This window comes from Chiroxiphia lanceolata, chromosome 1 (assembly GCF_009829145.1).
Source record: "Chiroxiphia lanceolata isolate bChiLan1 chromosome 1, bChiLan1.pri, whole genome shotgun sequence".
NCBI classification, from domain to species: Eukaryota; Metazoa; Chordata; class Aves; order Passeriformes; family Pipridae; genus Chiroxiphia; species Chiroxiphia lanceolata.
In genome coordinates this window covers 4,918,249-4,934,118 of record NC_045637.1, presented here as the reverse complement: position 1 = coordinate 4,934,118, position 15,870 = coordinate 4,918,249, and the positions used below count along the sequence as shown (strand labels likewise).

Here is a 15,870-nt window from a genome sequence, read left to right as displayed (position 1 = left end):
GCAGCAGGAGAGAGCTGGGGTTAAAGATCAGGACACAATTCACTCACTGCAGCAATGGAAGGCTTTTTCCCATCTCCAGCTGGTGGGTGAGTTACATCTGCACCAAGGAATATGACAGGCTGCTGGAATACTGGGGGTCTGGCAAAGAGAGAGGAAATTTGTAAAAGCAGCAAGATTTCTGCTTAATAAAGCACATTAAAACTCCAATAAACAGTGCTGAGTACTCCTGCAGTGAATTCCTCAACAACTGGCACTTGAGCAGAGTTGATCACTTGTCCTGTGGTAGTGATTAGAAATCCTGATTAAGGTTCTCATACTGAATACTTGGGCAGATTTTTAAAGCACAGCTAATTGCTACTCTTAATTACAAATTACTTTAAAAATATATCTTTTTTTTTTAACTTGGAGAATTGGAGCCTTTATTAATCAGACCATGGAAAAGAATAAAAGTTGATCCCTTAGCATCAACTGGCATCTGAGAAAATTAAAGGACTGGGAAATATAAAAGATGCTATGAATAAAAATATTTTTTCTCAGTTGGTGAAGAAGTACAAAAACTGTAGCTACTAAAATTATTATTTTAAAAGTAGATTTTTTAAAAAGTATGCTTCAAAGCTTTAAACAAACCTTTAAGTTATTAATCCACTGCACCAAGAGCAGAACACCACAACATTACAATGCAAGTTTTAAGCTTCAACTCTATTCCTTAATAAAGCAATTTTAAAGAGAAAATCTTAAGCCACCACCAGAATTTTTTTGTGTGTGTGTGGGTGTATAGGGGAGTGGTTAAATGGTTATGGGGATAAATTAAGCTATTTGCAGACCTTCTCTAAAAGAAATGGGAAGGTAATTATAACAATGTAACATGCAATGCCAGTTCTATTCCCATTTCCTCAGCCAACAGAAAATAATAATTAGCAAGTTCTGTTTTCAATACCCAAAACCTGCACTTTTACAGAATGCCAAGGTGCTGTGTGTAGCTGTGCCATTTTTCCCCTTTACTTAACTCCATTTTCATGAAAAACAAACCCAAAAGCCAACAAAAACCCCACCCACTGTGCCTTTCTGAATCACACACTCTGAAGTATGATGATTTCAGTTGCTTTAACAGGAGGCTCCAACAAACTCAGGCTGAGTCTATTGAGTTCAATACACAGAATTTAACAAGATACACAGATATACATCCCTTTGATAATGTGTTCTTTTTCTTGTTCCCTAAGTACTTGTTGGATTATTTTTGAGCAGGTGCCTCCTGACCAGCCTAAATACTCTTTAGTGAAAATTTGCTTATCAGTGCAGAACAGAATGTTGATTTCTCTGAACCAGGCTCCCAAGAATGATGTAGCAGGTTATTCCCTGAGCTCTCTCTGCAACTTGGAAATGCAATGATTGTAAAAATGCCCTCTTTTTACTGATGTAGAGACACAGTTGTTCATTCTGATTGAAGTAACTTTATGTATCTTTACATTAGGCTTCTCTATCCTGCACAGGTAAGAAAAAACAAGTTGTATTTTGTCTATTCTTCCATTAGAATTTCTTGTCACTGATTTTTTAATAAAAATGGTAAAAAGTTTCAATTTGAGAATGTTTGTTTTAAGATGTTAAAGGCAGGGTCCCTCTTTTTTTGACAAATAGCATTTGTTTCACTCCCTCTCAACTACACACAGGACTTCAGTGACACATCAGATATGGAATTCAGTAGCAGCAAGATAACTTCACTGAATTATAGTCACAGTATAATCAAACCTTATCAATGTAACACAAGTAAGAAGTTGCAAATTAAACTGGACCTGGAAACCAATTGAGTTTTCTGCTCCCAGCTTTTGGTTCTTTAAATGACTGTGTAAGTTAAGACACACATCAAAATGAAGAATTTTGACCACAATTTAACTATCAAGGAAAAGGCACTACTCTTCTAGAGGGTCTCTGCTGCTTTCTGAAAACTCAAGGCAAACAGAATATTACAGATTTTTCATTCAAGTGGAAGTTGTGCTCTTCAATGGTCAGATCGCGATAACAATATTTTCATTACTAATTCCAACAGAAACAAGTATTCCTCTCCAGTCTGGGGATCCTAACTTTTGCAGGACTACTTGTTAGAAGCCAAAAGAAAGTTTGTCTGAAGAGTCTCTTAAGCTACAGGGCTGGAGACAAAAGCACCCAGTTATCTCAGTATGACGCACGTTCTCTTTACAATACAATCCCCTCCTACTTTTTGAAAGATGATTTACCTTCCCTGTGGCAGCAGAATGTTATTTACGCCTCCTAATTTGACATTTATTTTTAAGCAAAGGTTAGACAGGGTTTGTGGTGTTGTTCTCTGGACGTTTTTCATCTGAACACACTGTGTGGCCATTCCCAGCACGGTGTCGCCAACGCGCTTCACCTCCGCTGCAGAACGGAAAAAACCAAACAGAAAACATTTGCAAATTGCAAATCAAACCACGCAGGAGACATGAATTCAGCGCCAATTAACTACACCCAGAGTTGTAGCAAAGTGGTCATCAAACTTTAATGAACAAGGCAAAACCTAACCCCAAAACCCAACACAGCCTCCAACGAACCTCCCCCCAGTCCTGCACTGCTCCACCTTCCCAGTGAGTAAATATAATAACTAAAGGCACTGTTGGCTTATATATTAAGAATTTTTTTAAATTGTTATTTTAGAATTATAGCATTATATCATCACCTTTAGTTAATGATGTGAGTAATATCAGGATGATGAGCACTTGTTTCATTACTGAACACTGGACTAGTAACACAAACCTAACAGTAACATGCTGAGTAACATTCAGCTAACCAGTTTATCAGTTCACCCCTGCAAGTTTATTACTTGCATAGAATGTGGCCAGTTCAGCAAAGGATGGCCCTTAAAACTTAAAAAAACTCATTAAGTACTGTACAATTCCAAAGGTTAAACCAAATCCTATCATTAACAAAACTGAGACTTAAAGGCTTTAAGAGAGCCATACTCTTACACTGAGGGAGGAAATTTAGGCTCCAAGACTGGCTCAGAGAAGATACAACCTCCACTCTGGTAACAGGAGAGGAAAAGAGCAGGGTGGAAGGGAGAAAAGACAAGACTGTGGGCACAGGAAGTGCAGGGCAGGGAAGAGTGCAGGGAGAAAATGAGGAGAGATGATTAGAGGGGGCAGAAATAACTGCAATTAAAGATAATGACAAGGAAAGCAGATGAGAACGGTACCACATCCTCTCAGTGGTTAAGTAAAGGAAAGAGTTCCCTTTTAATGCCAAGCAGGAAAAGTGAAAATGCCATTTTACACTGAATTTCTATTGAACAGATTACAGATGAGCCACTTCCTTTGCAAGGCTGAATTCAAGGGGAAAACAAAGTACTATTTCCTTAAGGTTCCTTGTTTAATCTCTCCTTTCATCTTGAATGAGATAATCTCAAGTTTAGAAAATTATTTTGTGTTATGTTAAATTGGTGAGGGTGAGGGATGGGATAAAACAAATCTGTAGCTGCTTGGTAGATCTGAGCCATTAGAGAAGAGAGTCCATGAAGCCAGAGAAGAAAAATAGTGGATGCTGCTCCAACTAGGCAAGGTAAGTGAAAAGGGGACAGGAAAACAAGCAGTCTTGCCTTTAGGAAGAGCTGGTTCAAACCAAAATGCATGATTTCTCTAAAACATTAAAACCTGTGTGTGTGTGCTATGCAAAATGCACTGACTGTCCCTCTGTTTCCAAGAAACAGTTTAGCTTGCTGAGCTTTCACTTTGCACGCATCTGCATCCTCACAACCAGAGTTAAAAAACTGAAATAATAGGAAAACCAGACAGAAATCTTCTCATTCACTCAACCATTTTGAGTTCAAATGCGTTTGGACGATGCTCTCAGGCACACGGTTTGACTCTTGGGGCCGGTCCTGAGCAGGGCTAAGAGTTGGACTCGATGATCCTTGTGGATCCCTTCCAACTCAGCATCTTCTGTGATTTTTTGCCAAAGGGTGATAGTGTGAGTAAGCAAAGGTGTTCTAAAAGCTACACGGTTCTGGAGGTCATTACTTCTTCAATCACTTGAAATCTTCAGCACACAGATTACATTAAGAATATTTTAACCCACTGTGTACCAATTTCATCAATGTCACCCAAGCCCTGGTTTAGCTTTCTCACTCACAACCTGCATCTCAAATGCAAACAGCAGGAAGAATGTGGAAAAGCAAATTAAAAGCACAGAAAAAAAATTTAAATAATTAGGCCTTAATATGAAACATCATGCAGCACGAGAAGAATAATAAAAGTAATTTATAGCCTGTTCCCTAAATGGAATTTATATAGTTAAACCAGCAGTAAACCTCTCTCATTTGGATACTTCCCAAAAACCACATGAAGTTGTGACTGAAACACACAATTTCCACTTACTGACCATAGACTGGTGTTTTTCCTGGCAGAATCACCACGACAAGCTGCAGCCCAGTGTAAGTGTTCTTGAGGTGTCTGAACATGGGCTCCACGCTGTCGGCTCCCTGCGCGTATTTACAGAAGCACGGCTGCCCCTGGATTGGCATTCCAGCATCCCTGGAAATCTTCCTCAGCTGTTCCGTAAAGGACCTGAAGGATGTAAATAAATACATCAGATTCTCAGGTAGCAAAACTCATCTTGATTTTTGTTCTTATTTTTAACGGAACAGTCCAAAAACCTGAACATTTATCCCAAGTGCATCTTTAATCGTCTGTGTAGTCACGGAAGGAAAAACAGGAAATATGCTGCATAAATAACACCATTAATAAAAACATCATTTCCAAAGCAAATTCCACCTGATTTCATCTTTCTACAGGAGACACAGTATAAGCTACTTTTTCAGAAAGGGCTGGACTAACCTTCTTCTTCTTGGTGAGGAAAACAACCAACAGAAGTTACCAGCAACTCTCTCAGTGAATTGATCTAACATCAATAATAATGCACAAGAAAAACTTGCTAGATACCAGAGAAAAGGTGTATCCTGGAGGTGAAGACAAACCTTCTCCAAGGACAGTGCAAATATAAGTGGATGGAACTGGTCAGAAATAGAGACAACCCAAGTTTTTCAGAGGCTTCCACCAGTGGAGCCTTTTTAGCTCACTGATAAAAGCCCCCTTTACGAGTGGGTGCCCCCACAGGTGTCTAAATTGCTTTCACCAAAGGGTGCCAAGGTGCCACCCACTGAGAGGGTGTGAAGATTTAGTTTCTTCCAAACCCATTGTTAACTTGCATGAATCATAACAGTGCGTGAGCTCCAGCCCTACAGCCTGGGGCTCCTGGCAGAACACGGGCACATTAAGTATTTCCCCTAGAAAAACAGACACTCACCACTGTAGCAGAGTCAGTGGCAGAACATCTCCCTATCCCTGGAAGTGTTAAAGGTCAGGCTGGATGCGGCTTGGAGCAATCTGGTGTAGTGGAAGGTGTCCCTGCCAGTGGCAAGGGGGTGGAACAAGAAGAGGTTTACTCTCCCTTCCAACTCAAATCATTCTCTGGTTTTAACATTCAAGTCTCATGGCTCAAAACCTGAGCTGTTTTAGAAGTCCGTCTGGAAGTAAGGTGTCTAAGGTTTTCTGCCCGTTCCCAAGAGGTAAAGCAGGATGATTTGGAAGACTCTTAGGGAATCTGAGGGTTTATTCTGACATATCTACAGTATTTGAGTTCCAACTTTCTCAACAAGTTGTAACAAGAGCCCATAAGATGAAACTGGACACAGCCATATTCCTTGCATGGAGAAATGTCCTCTCCTGGTAAGGACCATCTCCATCTAAGCCATCAAATAATTTCATTTTGGCTCACTATGTTGAAGAATTCTGCCTATTTCTCAAAACTGAATCACTTCACTTATGCAGCATTTCCACTGGAAGAAACAGCATGGAAGGGAAAATTCCGTGGCAGCCTCGTTCCTACCATCTGTCTGGAGAGAACAAGTTCCTCCCTTACACAATGGGCAGTAAAAAGTAAGATTCCCACCCTTTGCTCATCACTTGTCAGGGAAAAATTCCCAAGCTATTTGGCAAATCATCTCAAGGAACCCTGCTATGGCAACACCATTGGTATGAGCAGCCGCTGCCCTGCGTTCACCTCACAAAAAGAAGGTGAGTCACCTGGCAGGGCAGCTCCAAAAGCAGCACTTGTCCATACACAAAGGGAAAGCAGCTGTGTGTGAAAGAAGCAACCAGGCATCCACTCAGGCCTGCACACTTTCCCTCATCCAGGGTGGTAGATGTCACTTTTAACAACACTCTTTCAACTATCATATTCCATCCAAAGATAAAGAAACCAAATCTGAAATTTTCATATAAATGCTCAAAGTCAACAAAACAACTAGTCCTACTCATCTGGCAAATACAGCAACTTGCACAATCCAGGACCTTTAAAGGGGAAAAAGTTTTAGACAAAAGTTGGATTGCTTTTTAATTTTCCTTTTACATAAGTTCTGCACAAATAAAGCAATTCCAACCAGGAACAGAACATGTACAAAACATACATGTTAGCCTTCAATCTTGACCCATCACTGGTCAGAAATCTGCCACAGAGCATAAATGGTTTTTGTTAAGTCTGATTTGCAGGATTTCCTGATGCTGGCATTGAAATCATACTGGTATCACCCAAAGAGAGACAGAACTTCAAAAGCACTGTTAAAGATGTACTGCCAAATGTTAAACGATTTAACAAAATATATATTCCAAATGAATAAGTGAAATCATGACACTTCCATCCATAATAAGTAATAAAATCACCATCTTACAAAACACACTTACTTCAGATGAACTTCAGTGCACTGGCGCTGGGGAGCAAAGCACGCGATTGCCCAGACCTTTATTTCAATCCCAGTGTGGAATTGTTTATTCCTCATGTCCCAGACTCCTTGAACTGGTGTAGCAATTGCTTTATTCTGGAAGTGGAAGGAAAAAGAAAATAAAACAATAAAGCAAAACTTGATTCATGCTAAATAAAAAGCAGTTATGCTTCTAGTTCCCTCCACCTGGCAGGTGATTTGTACTCTCAGATCTTTCTCTTCCCTGTGCAAATGTCCATCCTATCTTTTAACAATCATTCTATCCATGTAGCAAGACAGCTTGTAAACAAGTGAAAAATGTTGTTCATTTTTATTGGTGATCATTTCCTTTGGTTTTATAAATCAACAGCAGATTGTAATTAGTGACGGAGAGTAAGTCAGATTCACCTGGTATGGAACATTAATGGGAACCTACATTTCTACAGTGGCACTCTACAATTGCTCAGTGAACTTTTCCAAGAGGGACCTAATTTAAGTACTATGAATATTTTGCACATCACTAAGTACTGGTAAATAGTGAAGCATAGAATACCCTGAGCTGGAAGGGACTGACAAGGATCATCCAAGTCCAACTCCTGGCCCTCCACAGGACAACCCCAAGAATCCCACCATGTCCCTGAGAGCCATGTGCCTGTTCTAGTGCCCAACCACCCTTCTGAGTTTACACAGACACATTTTTAACCCAGTTTTGCTTTCAGAAATAAGGAAGCAACTGAGGGAGATGCAACACGGCCATTACACTTAAGGACTTTGAGAACCTAAATGTAAATTCCAAACATTACCCCTATGGCAACTTTACCCCTTACATCCAACATAATTAATTTAAAACAGCCATATTACAGGAGTTATCCCAGCTGGTGCTGGAAGCCATCACAGACTGGTGTGTATCCCTTGGGTACAGTATCCCTTGGACATACCCTGCCTCCATACAGGATTGAGGGAGGCTGGAGGACTCTGCCGGTCACATCCGTCATTTCATCTTTGACCATTATCCCAAATTCCCGAACATAAGGGTCGGTGTTAAAACTTGCACTCCGCATCTGGAATTAAAAAAATTGATAAAAAACAAGCTCATCACTTGTGTGCAGGGCATGAACACATTCAGTACCTGCCAAAGGCAGGCAAAATTAAGTTCCTCACAACACCTCACTCGTGTTTGACACAACACTCACCAACTTGCTGATCTCCTCTTGACGGTCCGGTGCTGATCTGGCAGTGGCTCGAATCATAGTGGAAGTTTGATTGTCAGTGAGTTTCTTTATGCATCTTTGTCCTGCCACTATGTTGCACACCTAAAATATCCACCACAGAAAGGACATTAAAAATCAAAATGCAACTGTTTTTTGGTTCGTTGCTGCGCTACAGAATTTCTGAAGTTGGCTACTCAAAAAGCAGTTTGTCAACATTTGAACCTTTTTCCCTCTGTCCTCCTTCCCCCAGTCCCAGAACACACTATTATCCATGAGTTTACTTGCCTCCAGAGGAAGGTATGTGTGTTTCTGCTCCTGTCCAACTTGTAAACATGGAAGGTGAGGATAGCGTAAAACTAATTTATGCCTGTCCTTGAAATACTGAGCTACAGTGCATTCAACTGTTTGTCCATTCTCCTGCTGAAGTGGGAATCTATTGGAAAGCAAATATGAAAAGAAGCTGTTACTTCATGCAAAATACTTTCCCACAGTTCCTCAATACATTTCTTGGCACAAGTTAAGCTTATTGAAAGAGCACAAAACAAAGCCCGAACAATGAAATACTAGATTTAGATACCATCAGTTATCTTCTTGTAAAAAGCTGCTATCAGTTTTGTTCCTTATATTACTTCCTTAAAAATGAGATTCAATACCTCTATATTCAAGTTATCTGCAAACCTCTGCTTAGTGATTAAAAAGAAACATTTTTTTCCAGAGGAAAAACAGATTGGCAATAAGCAAGATTAGAAAGCTGATCCCAGCGGGCATTACTGTTCTGTTTGAAAGTTGTGAGGTTACAAACAGGACACCCTGTTCTTCCAATGTTGAAGAAATCCAAAAAAGAAAGAAAGAAAAAAGAAAAACCCAACCAACCAAAAAACTCCCCAAATTCAAAATGAAGCAATTGGTTCAAATGCCATGGCCTTCATTATAGTATAAAACAGAACAAAAAGAACAGCAAAGCTGGGAAAATACTGGTATATTTTAAGGGTATCAACCAAAGAAAGCATAATTTTTCAAGCAACTTTTCCTATGTCAGCAATGCAAGCAAGGTGTTTTTCCAGCTTGAGACCAAACATGTTTAAAAAGCAGCAAAATCCTTTACGTTTGGTGGCTTGCTGGTCGTCTGGTGACATTGCACACTCTGTACTTCCTTTTCATTTGTCCACAGTGTGTTATCTCCACCTTTAGACCTAAAAATCGGAAAACACATATCACCATCTCTTCAAAATCAAGGTGTCAGCCTCTAAACTGCTGCACAAGACCACTTAAACTGTGCAGTGAAGCCATTTACTATTTAGCACCAAAGGGTATCCCAGAGAGAACTCAAAACCAGCAATTTACAGCCTTAAAATTCAGAGCCCCCGAGCTTCAGCCAAAGTTCAACACAGAATTTTAGAGAAAAGATGAAATCTCAAAGGCCGAGGAGTTCACAGATGACGCTGAACACATCCTGTGAACTCCAGTTCTGTACCTCCAAGGGAGTCCAGGATGGGGAAAGGACAGAAAGGGCACAAAACCTCCTTGAAAAAAAACCCTTGTTTATATTTTTTGTCTAAACATACAATGTCTGTGAGACCTCCAACTATTGCAGCCAGCCCTGAACTAATGAATCGGGAGTGGGGAAGAAAAAAAACACCCGAACAGCCTCCAGGAGCTCATGGAATGAAGCAACTTAGTGCCTGATATTTTTTCAGAACATTTACAACCAACACAAACTCTGGATTCACTTATACTTTTCATGCTAACTTCTAGCTGGGCAAAGATAATTTTGTGTGCATTTTGTGGAAACAAGAAAGGAAGGTGCAGGATAGATTTATGGAATTTTTGGTTTTTAACTTGTTTTCTTTCTACCAAGAATATCAGGAAGAAGGATTTCCATTTTCCAGGAGAAACCTTCAGTGAACAAAACCAGTAAGACTTCTTCTTCCTGGACTCTTTGCTTTAGTCACTATACAGCAGAATAATTGTAATTTACTTCCAGGAGAGTATATGTATGAAATATACCTAAGCATGCAAAACCACATTGTTAATTATTAGTAAAATCTGCAATATAAACATCCTGATATCAGTAACTGGAGTTGGAATTGTACTGTTGAGTGGAACTCGAATATGAAAATCCCAACATCAGCAACTGGAAAAATTTAAGCATGGGAAATTAAAAAAACATGAAATCACAATCTTTGTAAATATTTAGAAATCAACAGATTAGGAACTGGAGTATCTTTGTCATGGAACTGGGATTGGTACTACTGATATGTTTCAAAAGTGAAAAATATTAAGCTTTTGTCTTCAAATACAGTGACTGATACAGAAAGAATTTTGCACATGTCGTGGTAACACATCAGACAAATAAAGCAGTTTCATATAATTTATTACCTTTTATTTCTTTGGTAAACTTTACCCTTTGGGAATCTGTCAGAGGTTTTTGTTGTTCTTCAATACTTTTGAAGTCCAGAACTTCACATACGAACTCGATCACTGGCTGTGCTTTGTAAAATGCAGTTGCAGACACTGAAGACAAAAACATTAATGGTGTGTTGCAACAACACAGGGGAAATTTTTAAGAACGTTTTTAAGAACGTTTTTAAGAACGTTTTTTTAAGAACGTTTTTAAGAACGTTTTTAAGAACGTTTTTTTAAGAACGTTTTTAAGAACGTTTTTAAGAACGTTTTTAAGAACGTTTTTAAGAACGTTTTTAAGAACGTTTTTAAGAACGTTTTTAAGAACGTTTTTTAAGAACGTTTTTAAGAACGTTTTTTTAAGAACGTTTTTAAGAACGTTTTTAAGAACGTTTTTAAGAACGTTTTTAAGAACGTTTTTAAGAACGTTTTTAAGAACGTTTTTAAGAACGTTTTTAAGAACGTTTTTAAGAACGTTTTTAAGAACGTTTTTAAGAACGTTTTTAAGAACGTTTTTAAGAACGTTTTTAAGAACGTTTTTAAGAAATCCAACAAATGGAACTGTATTTTTGCCTTTCTATTAAAGAGAAAGAAGAAACAATACATTATAATTTTGTAGCACCTACCATCAATATTTAACATCATTTTCCACAATGAAGGTCTGACTGACTGATGGAAGCCAAACCAAACCTCCCTGCCACCACCTAAAGGATTTGAGCACCCTTCTGACGCTGTAAAAAAAGATCTCCCCACGGGAGTATATCTGCAATAAAGCAAAGAAATGCACATCAGACAACTAAAGCAAAAACTGCAATAAAGCCACAAGTAATGCAAATTCCTGTTCACAAAAGAACAGAAATGTCAGAGATTCAAATTACCAATAATCTGAGATTCCTGGCAGGACTCAAGTTACACCTCTAAAATCCAGCTCATTATAGTAAGAAACTGGCTACTACTCAAGTTTAACTTTATTTTCAGTATACTCTTTAATATATCTACTAATTCAGACAAAAAGCATTTTTATTTGCATTCTATTAAAAATTCAGCTGCGTTTCAGTAAAAGAACAATTAAACATCTCTGCTATTAGAACACCAACGCAATAACCTCTCCCCTTACTTGTGCGTACTCTGAAGCACAACAGACATTATGTGTGGGTAAACAAGTGATCTAATAAATATTTCTGATACATCTTTCCTCTTGATAATTAAGTACTGCACACTTAATAGCAAACTAATCATATCCAGAGCCAGTATGATCCTCTGAACAAGCTATCTGACAGTATGGGCTGTCTTCTGTGCTGTAAAACCTGATTAAAGTAATTTTACCTTTTTAATCCATAACATGAGGATAAAGTCAACATACTATAAGGCTATTTAAAGTAATTTGCATAAATTTAACTCATATTCCCTGTTTAGCCCTTCAAAATGGAAATGTTCAGCCCTACTAAACTTTACTTTCCAATTGAATATAATTTGCACAGTGGTCTTAAGTGACCTGTTTCGTGGCAGCAGAATTAAGCCCAGTATCTCTTGGGTGTGACTGAAAATACTGTAGATCCCACTTACTTGGAAAATAAAACAAGTCAAGTAGTTTTTCAGTTTTTCTTTTCTATAACAATAGCCATATAGGGTGCCATTAATGTCCCCCCAGCACTGTATCCTTTATACAGATCTGGCAATGAACATCTGCCCAAGGACACAGAGGAACAGGGTAACAAGTTGATATAAAACCACCCTTCCACCTCTACCAACCTCCAAGTACTTCCCACTCGGGGAGAGCTTCCTTCTCCAAGGCTACAGGGAAAAGAGGAAGATAGCAGGACACCCCTGAGCTGAAAGCACACAAACAGGGAGCCAGACCACTGGGGGAAGGGTCTCGTGTCCCAGGCTGGAGGCTCCTAATCCCACCGGATGAGCGAAAAGCACCATGTTGCCCCTTGCCTGAGCCTGCCATCCGCTGTGGTTGAGCTATGAAAGCACATCCCACCCAAAAAGGCCACCAGAGCAATTCAAATAACACCTAAACCACGTCAAGGTCTTCCCCTCACCTCATGGAAGGCAAGTGCCTCATCACTACATCCAGTGCCTGGATGGTCTCAAACGGGACACTTGGCAGCCGGCCAGAAAGAGCATCATGTAAAGCCTGCAAACTCACACAGGACATCCACTTTATAGCCACCTTAAATATTCTGTCCTTTCCTTCTCCTGGCAGCGTGACCTCCAGCTCCACCTGCAACAATGCCAAACAACAAACCAAGATGATTCTTTCCATTGAAAGGGGGGGGAAATGGAAGGGGCTCGGAAGGGATGATGGATTCCTCTGAACAGCCCTAAAAAAGCACGGGAGGAGAAGACAAAAAGCAGTGATGAAGCAACAATATACATTAGGTACAGCCTCTTTTTGCAGCTGAGATCTTCCCAAAGGTGTATTTCAGAAACCTGGAGTGCTTCCCAGCTGGCAGCTATCTCCCTCTGTCAGGCAACACTGTAATTTGGTAGTGCTTGTATCAACCGGGAGGTCTCGGTGAAGATCCGATAACCTGATTTCAAATCCCTACCACGTCCCAATGCATCACTGCTCATGTCAGCTCCAGCACGCCCAAAATAAAACATGGGCTGTCACCACCTGCCAAGACTCATGAATTTCTGGTATTTGCTCTCTAGAGCACCCGAGTGCTTTATATACTACTGCTGTAGACACAGTTCAAACAAGAGAAAACAGGAGCTTTAAAACAGAGATTAAAAAACCAAACGCCAACTCCCCCAAAAATCCAAAAAACCCACAAAACCCACCAAGCCAAAACCCTCTTATTTTTAAATATCAAAGAAAGAATAAATGGTGACCCCCAAGTACTAATGATGATATTAGGCACGAAACATCTTATGCCATCTTATGCCTACTCTGAATTTTTTTGTCTAAAAAAACACTGACAAACTACATTATGGTAAATTACTTCATCCAATTACTTGTAATTATTTGTAGTGCTGATTTCTCCTCTTTCTTAAAACAAAGAAAGTCTGAGCACCAAAGTTCTTAAGCTGACTAAAATTAAGGCTTGTCTGAAATGATTAGCAGTTGTGGGAGTGACTACAAGAAATACCAAGATCAGAGTATCCTTTGTGCTGGATACAAACAAAAAACATTGTATTTTCCTGTCCTAGGGAGCTTGCAATTTAAATACAAAAGGCATCCACTTAACAGACAAACTGCAATTAGTGGGTCAGCAAAAATAATAGGTGGGTAACAGCAAACCAGGATCTGCCAGCATCTGGTCTCATGCAACAGTTCAATTCTTCTGTCCAAAAATAGGAAGGAAAGATAAAACACAAATAACAAGCCTTCCCCTGTGCCCCCAAAATGAGCTGACCACGTATAGTAGGCACACAAAATTAATATTACAGCTGCATCTCTCCTCTAGCACAAACGTCATTCCCCAGGAGACCCAAGCAGAGGAAGGAGCTGCACGGCTGTGGGAGCGCAACGGGAACTGGAGTCTAATCACGGGGTCACTGGGGTGAATGTGGCCCAGCAGGTCAGCTCAGCTCAAATCTGTGCAAAGACAGGGACAAGTTTTCAGCTCACACAGGCTGGAAGCTCTCCATAAAACCTTTTTTTCCATCACACCATGAAAAGGTCCTCAACTTGGCTCTCACCTACAGCAGGTGGAAGAGTCTGTCGCTCCTGAGGTGTATTTTCCTTTAAACCTCTCTCCTCCTCCAAATCAAGTTTCATAATTTCTGCTTGAGCAACTTGGTCTAGTGGGAGGTGGCCCTGCCTATGGTAGGGGGTTGGAATGACATGACCTTTAAGGTCCCTTCCAACCAAAACCATTCTACACTTATTCCCAATACTGTTAGTACACAACTAATCTGATTATTAACAATTGTTGGCACCCTTAATCTAAAAAAAGGATTTAATTTTACTTTTTTTCGCCCTCCCCTGGTGTCTATTTAGAAAACTCCTTCACCATGATAGAATGGAAGATGAAGAATGTGTTGCAGCATCCATGTCCCTGGTGGAAATAAACAACCCAGGATCGAAGAATTTCTATTCCAGATGTTCGACTGCAAATACTGATGAAGTTTAGCAGAGCTGTGACTGCTGAATTTGGCCCAAGCAGTTTTTGCTGCTGGGTCTGACTCCACTTCAGAAGAGTTGAATTAAGAGTCACTGCTCAAATAAGTAAGTTTTAAATCCAACTTTCCTGTTTGTTTTTTTTTCCTTAAATATCTCACTTCATTTACACACTACTGAAAGTTTATGTGTAGTTAAAAAAAAAAACAACCAAAAAAAACAAAACACAAAAATATAAAAAAATGTGTCCTTAATCCTCATGCACAAGTTCACATATACTTTTAGGCACTGCTAATCAGAGTCTATATCTTTCAGTAATATTTTATTTATTCCACCCTATAGTTTTAAGGACAAATGAACACATTTATTTTTGACAGAGTAAACAAAACAAGAAAAATTTCAAAAAGAAAGTAATTTTAAATGGGAATTTTACTATGTCCGTAAGTATTAGGGATAAACTCTACAGCAAAATTTAATGTTTGATTTATAATCTATCCCCAAATAATAAAAAAAATTTACAATCTCAGTCGCTAACCTGCTACCTGCTAGACCCACTGCTAAACTGCAAGACAGTTAACATAATTTTGCATCTAAAGGAACTAAATGAAAGGGATTTTACTGTCAAGATGAAAAAAATCATTAAGCCTGTAGAAAAATTTTAAAGCCATTCTTAAAAAGAATAGGTCTTGAAGCTGATGTGGTGTGAATTACTAATACAAATCATAATAGCACTGTTTAAAAATAATAAAAATTAAACCTGACCATGTGTTTCTGGGGAATTCTTAGTACTCTTTCTTCTGTATAAAATATAGGCAACATTACATGATTATTTTGTCGTGTTTTGAGCATACAAAGTACCTTTTCTCTATTCATCCAAGAGCTTTTCCTTCCCAGGGATTCAGGGGAAAGTAGATGAACAGTTCCCAATCAGATATTTGGTTGCCTACCTCCCATAGCCTTGTTTGGAAACCTCAAGCTATGGATGTAGGAAAGAGCTCTGCTTCTGTCATGTACAGAGCTCTCAGCAGTACTTCAAACAGAGAGAGGAGTTTGTGGCCATGGACAGGACTGAGACTTTCCTTCTGGAAAAGGGAACAGCAGCAGGATTGCTGTATCCAACTGCTCTGAATGGTTCATTCATAATTACTGTTTTTCTAATTAAAGACTAATTAAGATGTAGGTTAAGATCTATCAGACGCTCTTGTATCTTGCTAGGTGAGAGAACTCTCAATTAAAATTAAATTCTAGCTTTTAATTGCAGAGGGACATTTTAGGGAGATACATAAGTAATGCAGGAATTGAGTACAAAGCTGCTGCTGGAGGTGACCTGGGTTTGCTGTTTGAACATATGAGGAAAGAGGAGACTATTAAATATCTTCCTACCTTAACACTGTCTTTCTTCTCAATGTGTACAAGTA

At 39.2% G+C, this 15,870-nt stretch overlaps 1 protein-coding gene across 2 annotated transcripts in view; it reads right to left on the bottom strand.

The window, feature by feature from the left end:
- The window catches only part of AGO2 (argonaute RISC catalytic component 2), a 43,958-nt gene that overhangs the window by 5,172 nt on the left and 22,916 nt on the right, over positions 1 to 15,870 (bottom strand). Inside the window, exons 4-14 of one of the 2 annotated variants that reach the window (XM_032688864.1) lie at positions 12,426 to 12,610; positions 11,004 to 11,140; positions 10,354 to 10,488; positions 9,080 to 9,167; positions 8,260 to 8,407; positions 7,957 to 8,076; positions 7,702 to 7,824; positions 6,747 to 6,880; positions 4,387 to 4,571; positions 2,232 to 2,391; positions 48 to 138 (exon numbers count right to left, since the gene is read on the bottom strand). In XM_032688864.1, the coding sequence (XP_032544755.1) occupies positions 48 to 138; positions 2,232 to 2,391; positions 4,387 to 4,571; positions 6,747 to 6,880; positions 7,702 to 7,824; positions 7,957 to 8,076; positions 8,260 to 8,407; positions 9,080 to 9,167; positions 10,354 to 10,488; positions 11,004 to 11,140; positions 12,426 to 12,610 (1,506 nt within the window). The remainder of the gene's footprint in view (positions 1 to 47; positions 139 to 2,231; positions 2,392 to 4,386; positions 4,572 to 6,746; positions 6,881 to 7,701; positions 7,825 to 7,956; positions 8,077 to 8,259; positions 8,408 to 9,079; positions 9,168 to 10,353; positions 10,489 to 11,003; positions 11,141 to 12,425; positions 12,611 to 15,870) is intronic. The other variant, XM_032688872.1, reaches the window with a different exon arrangement.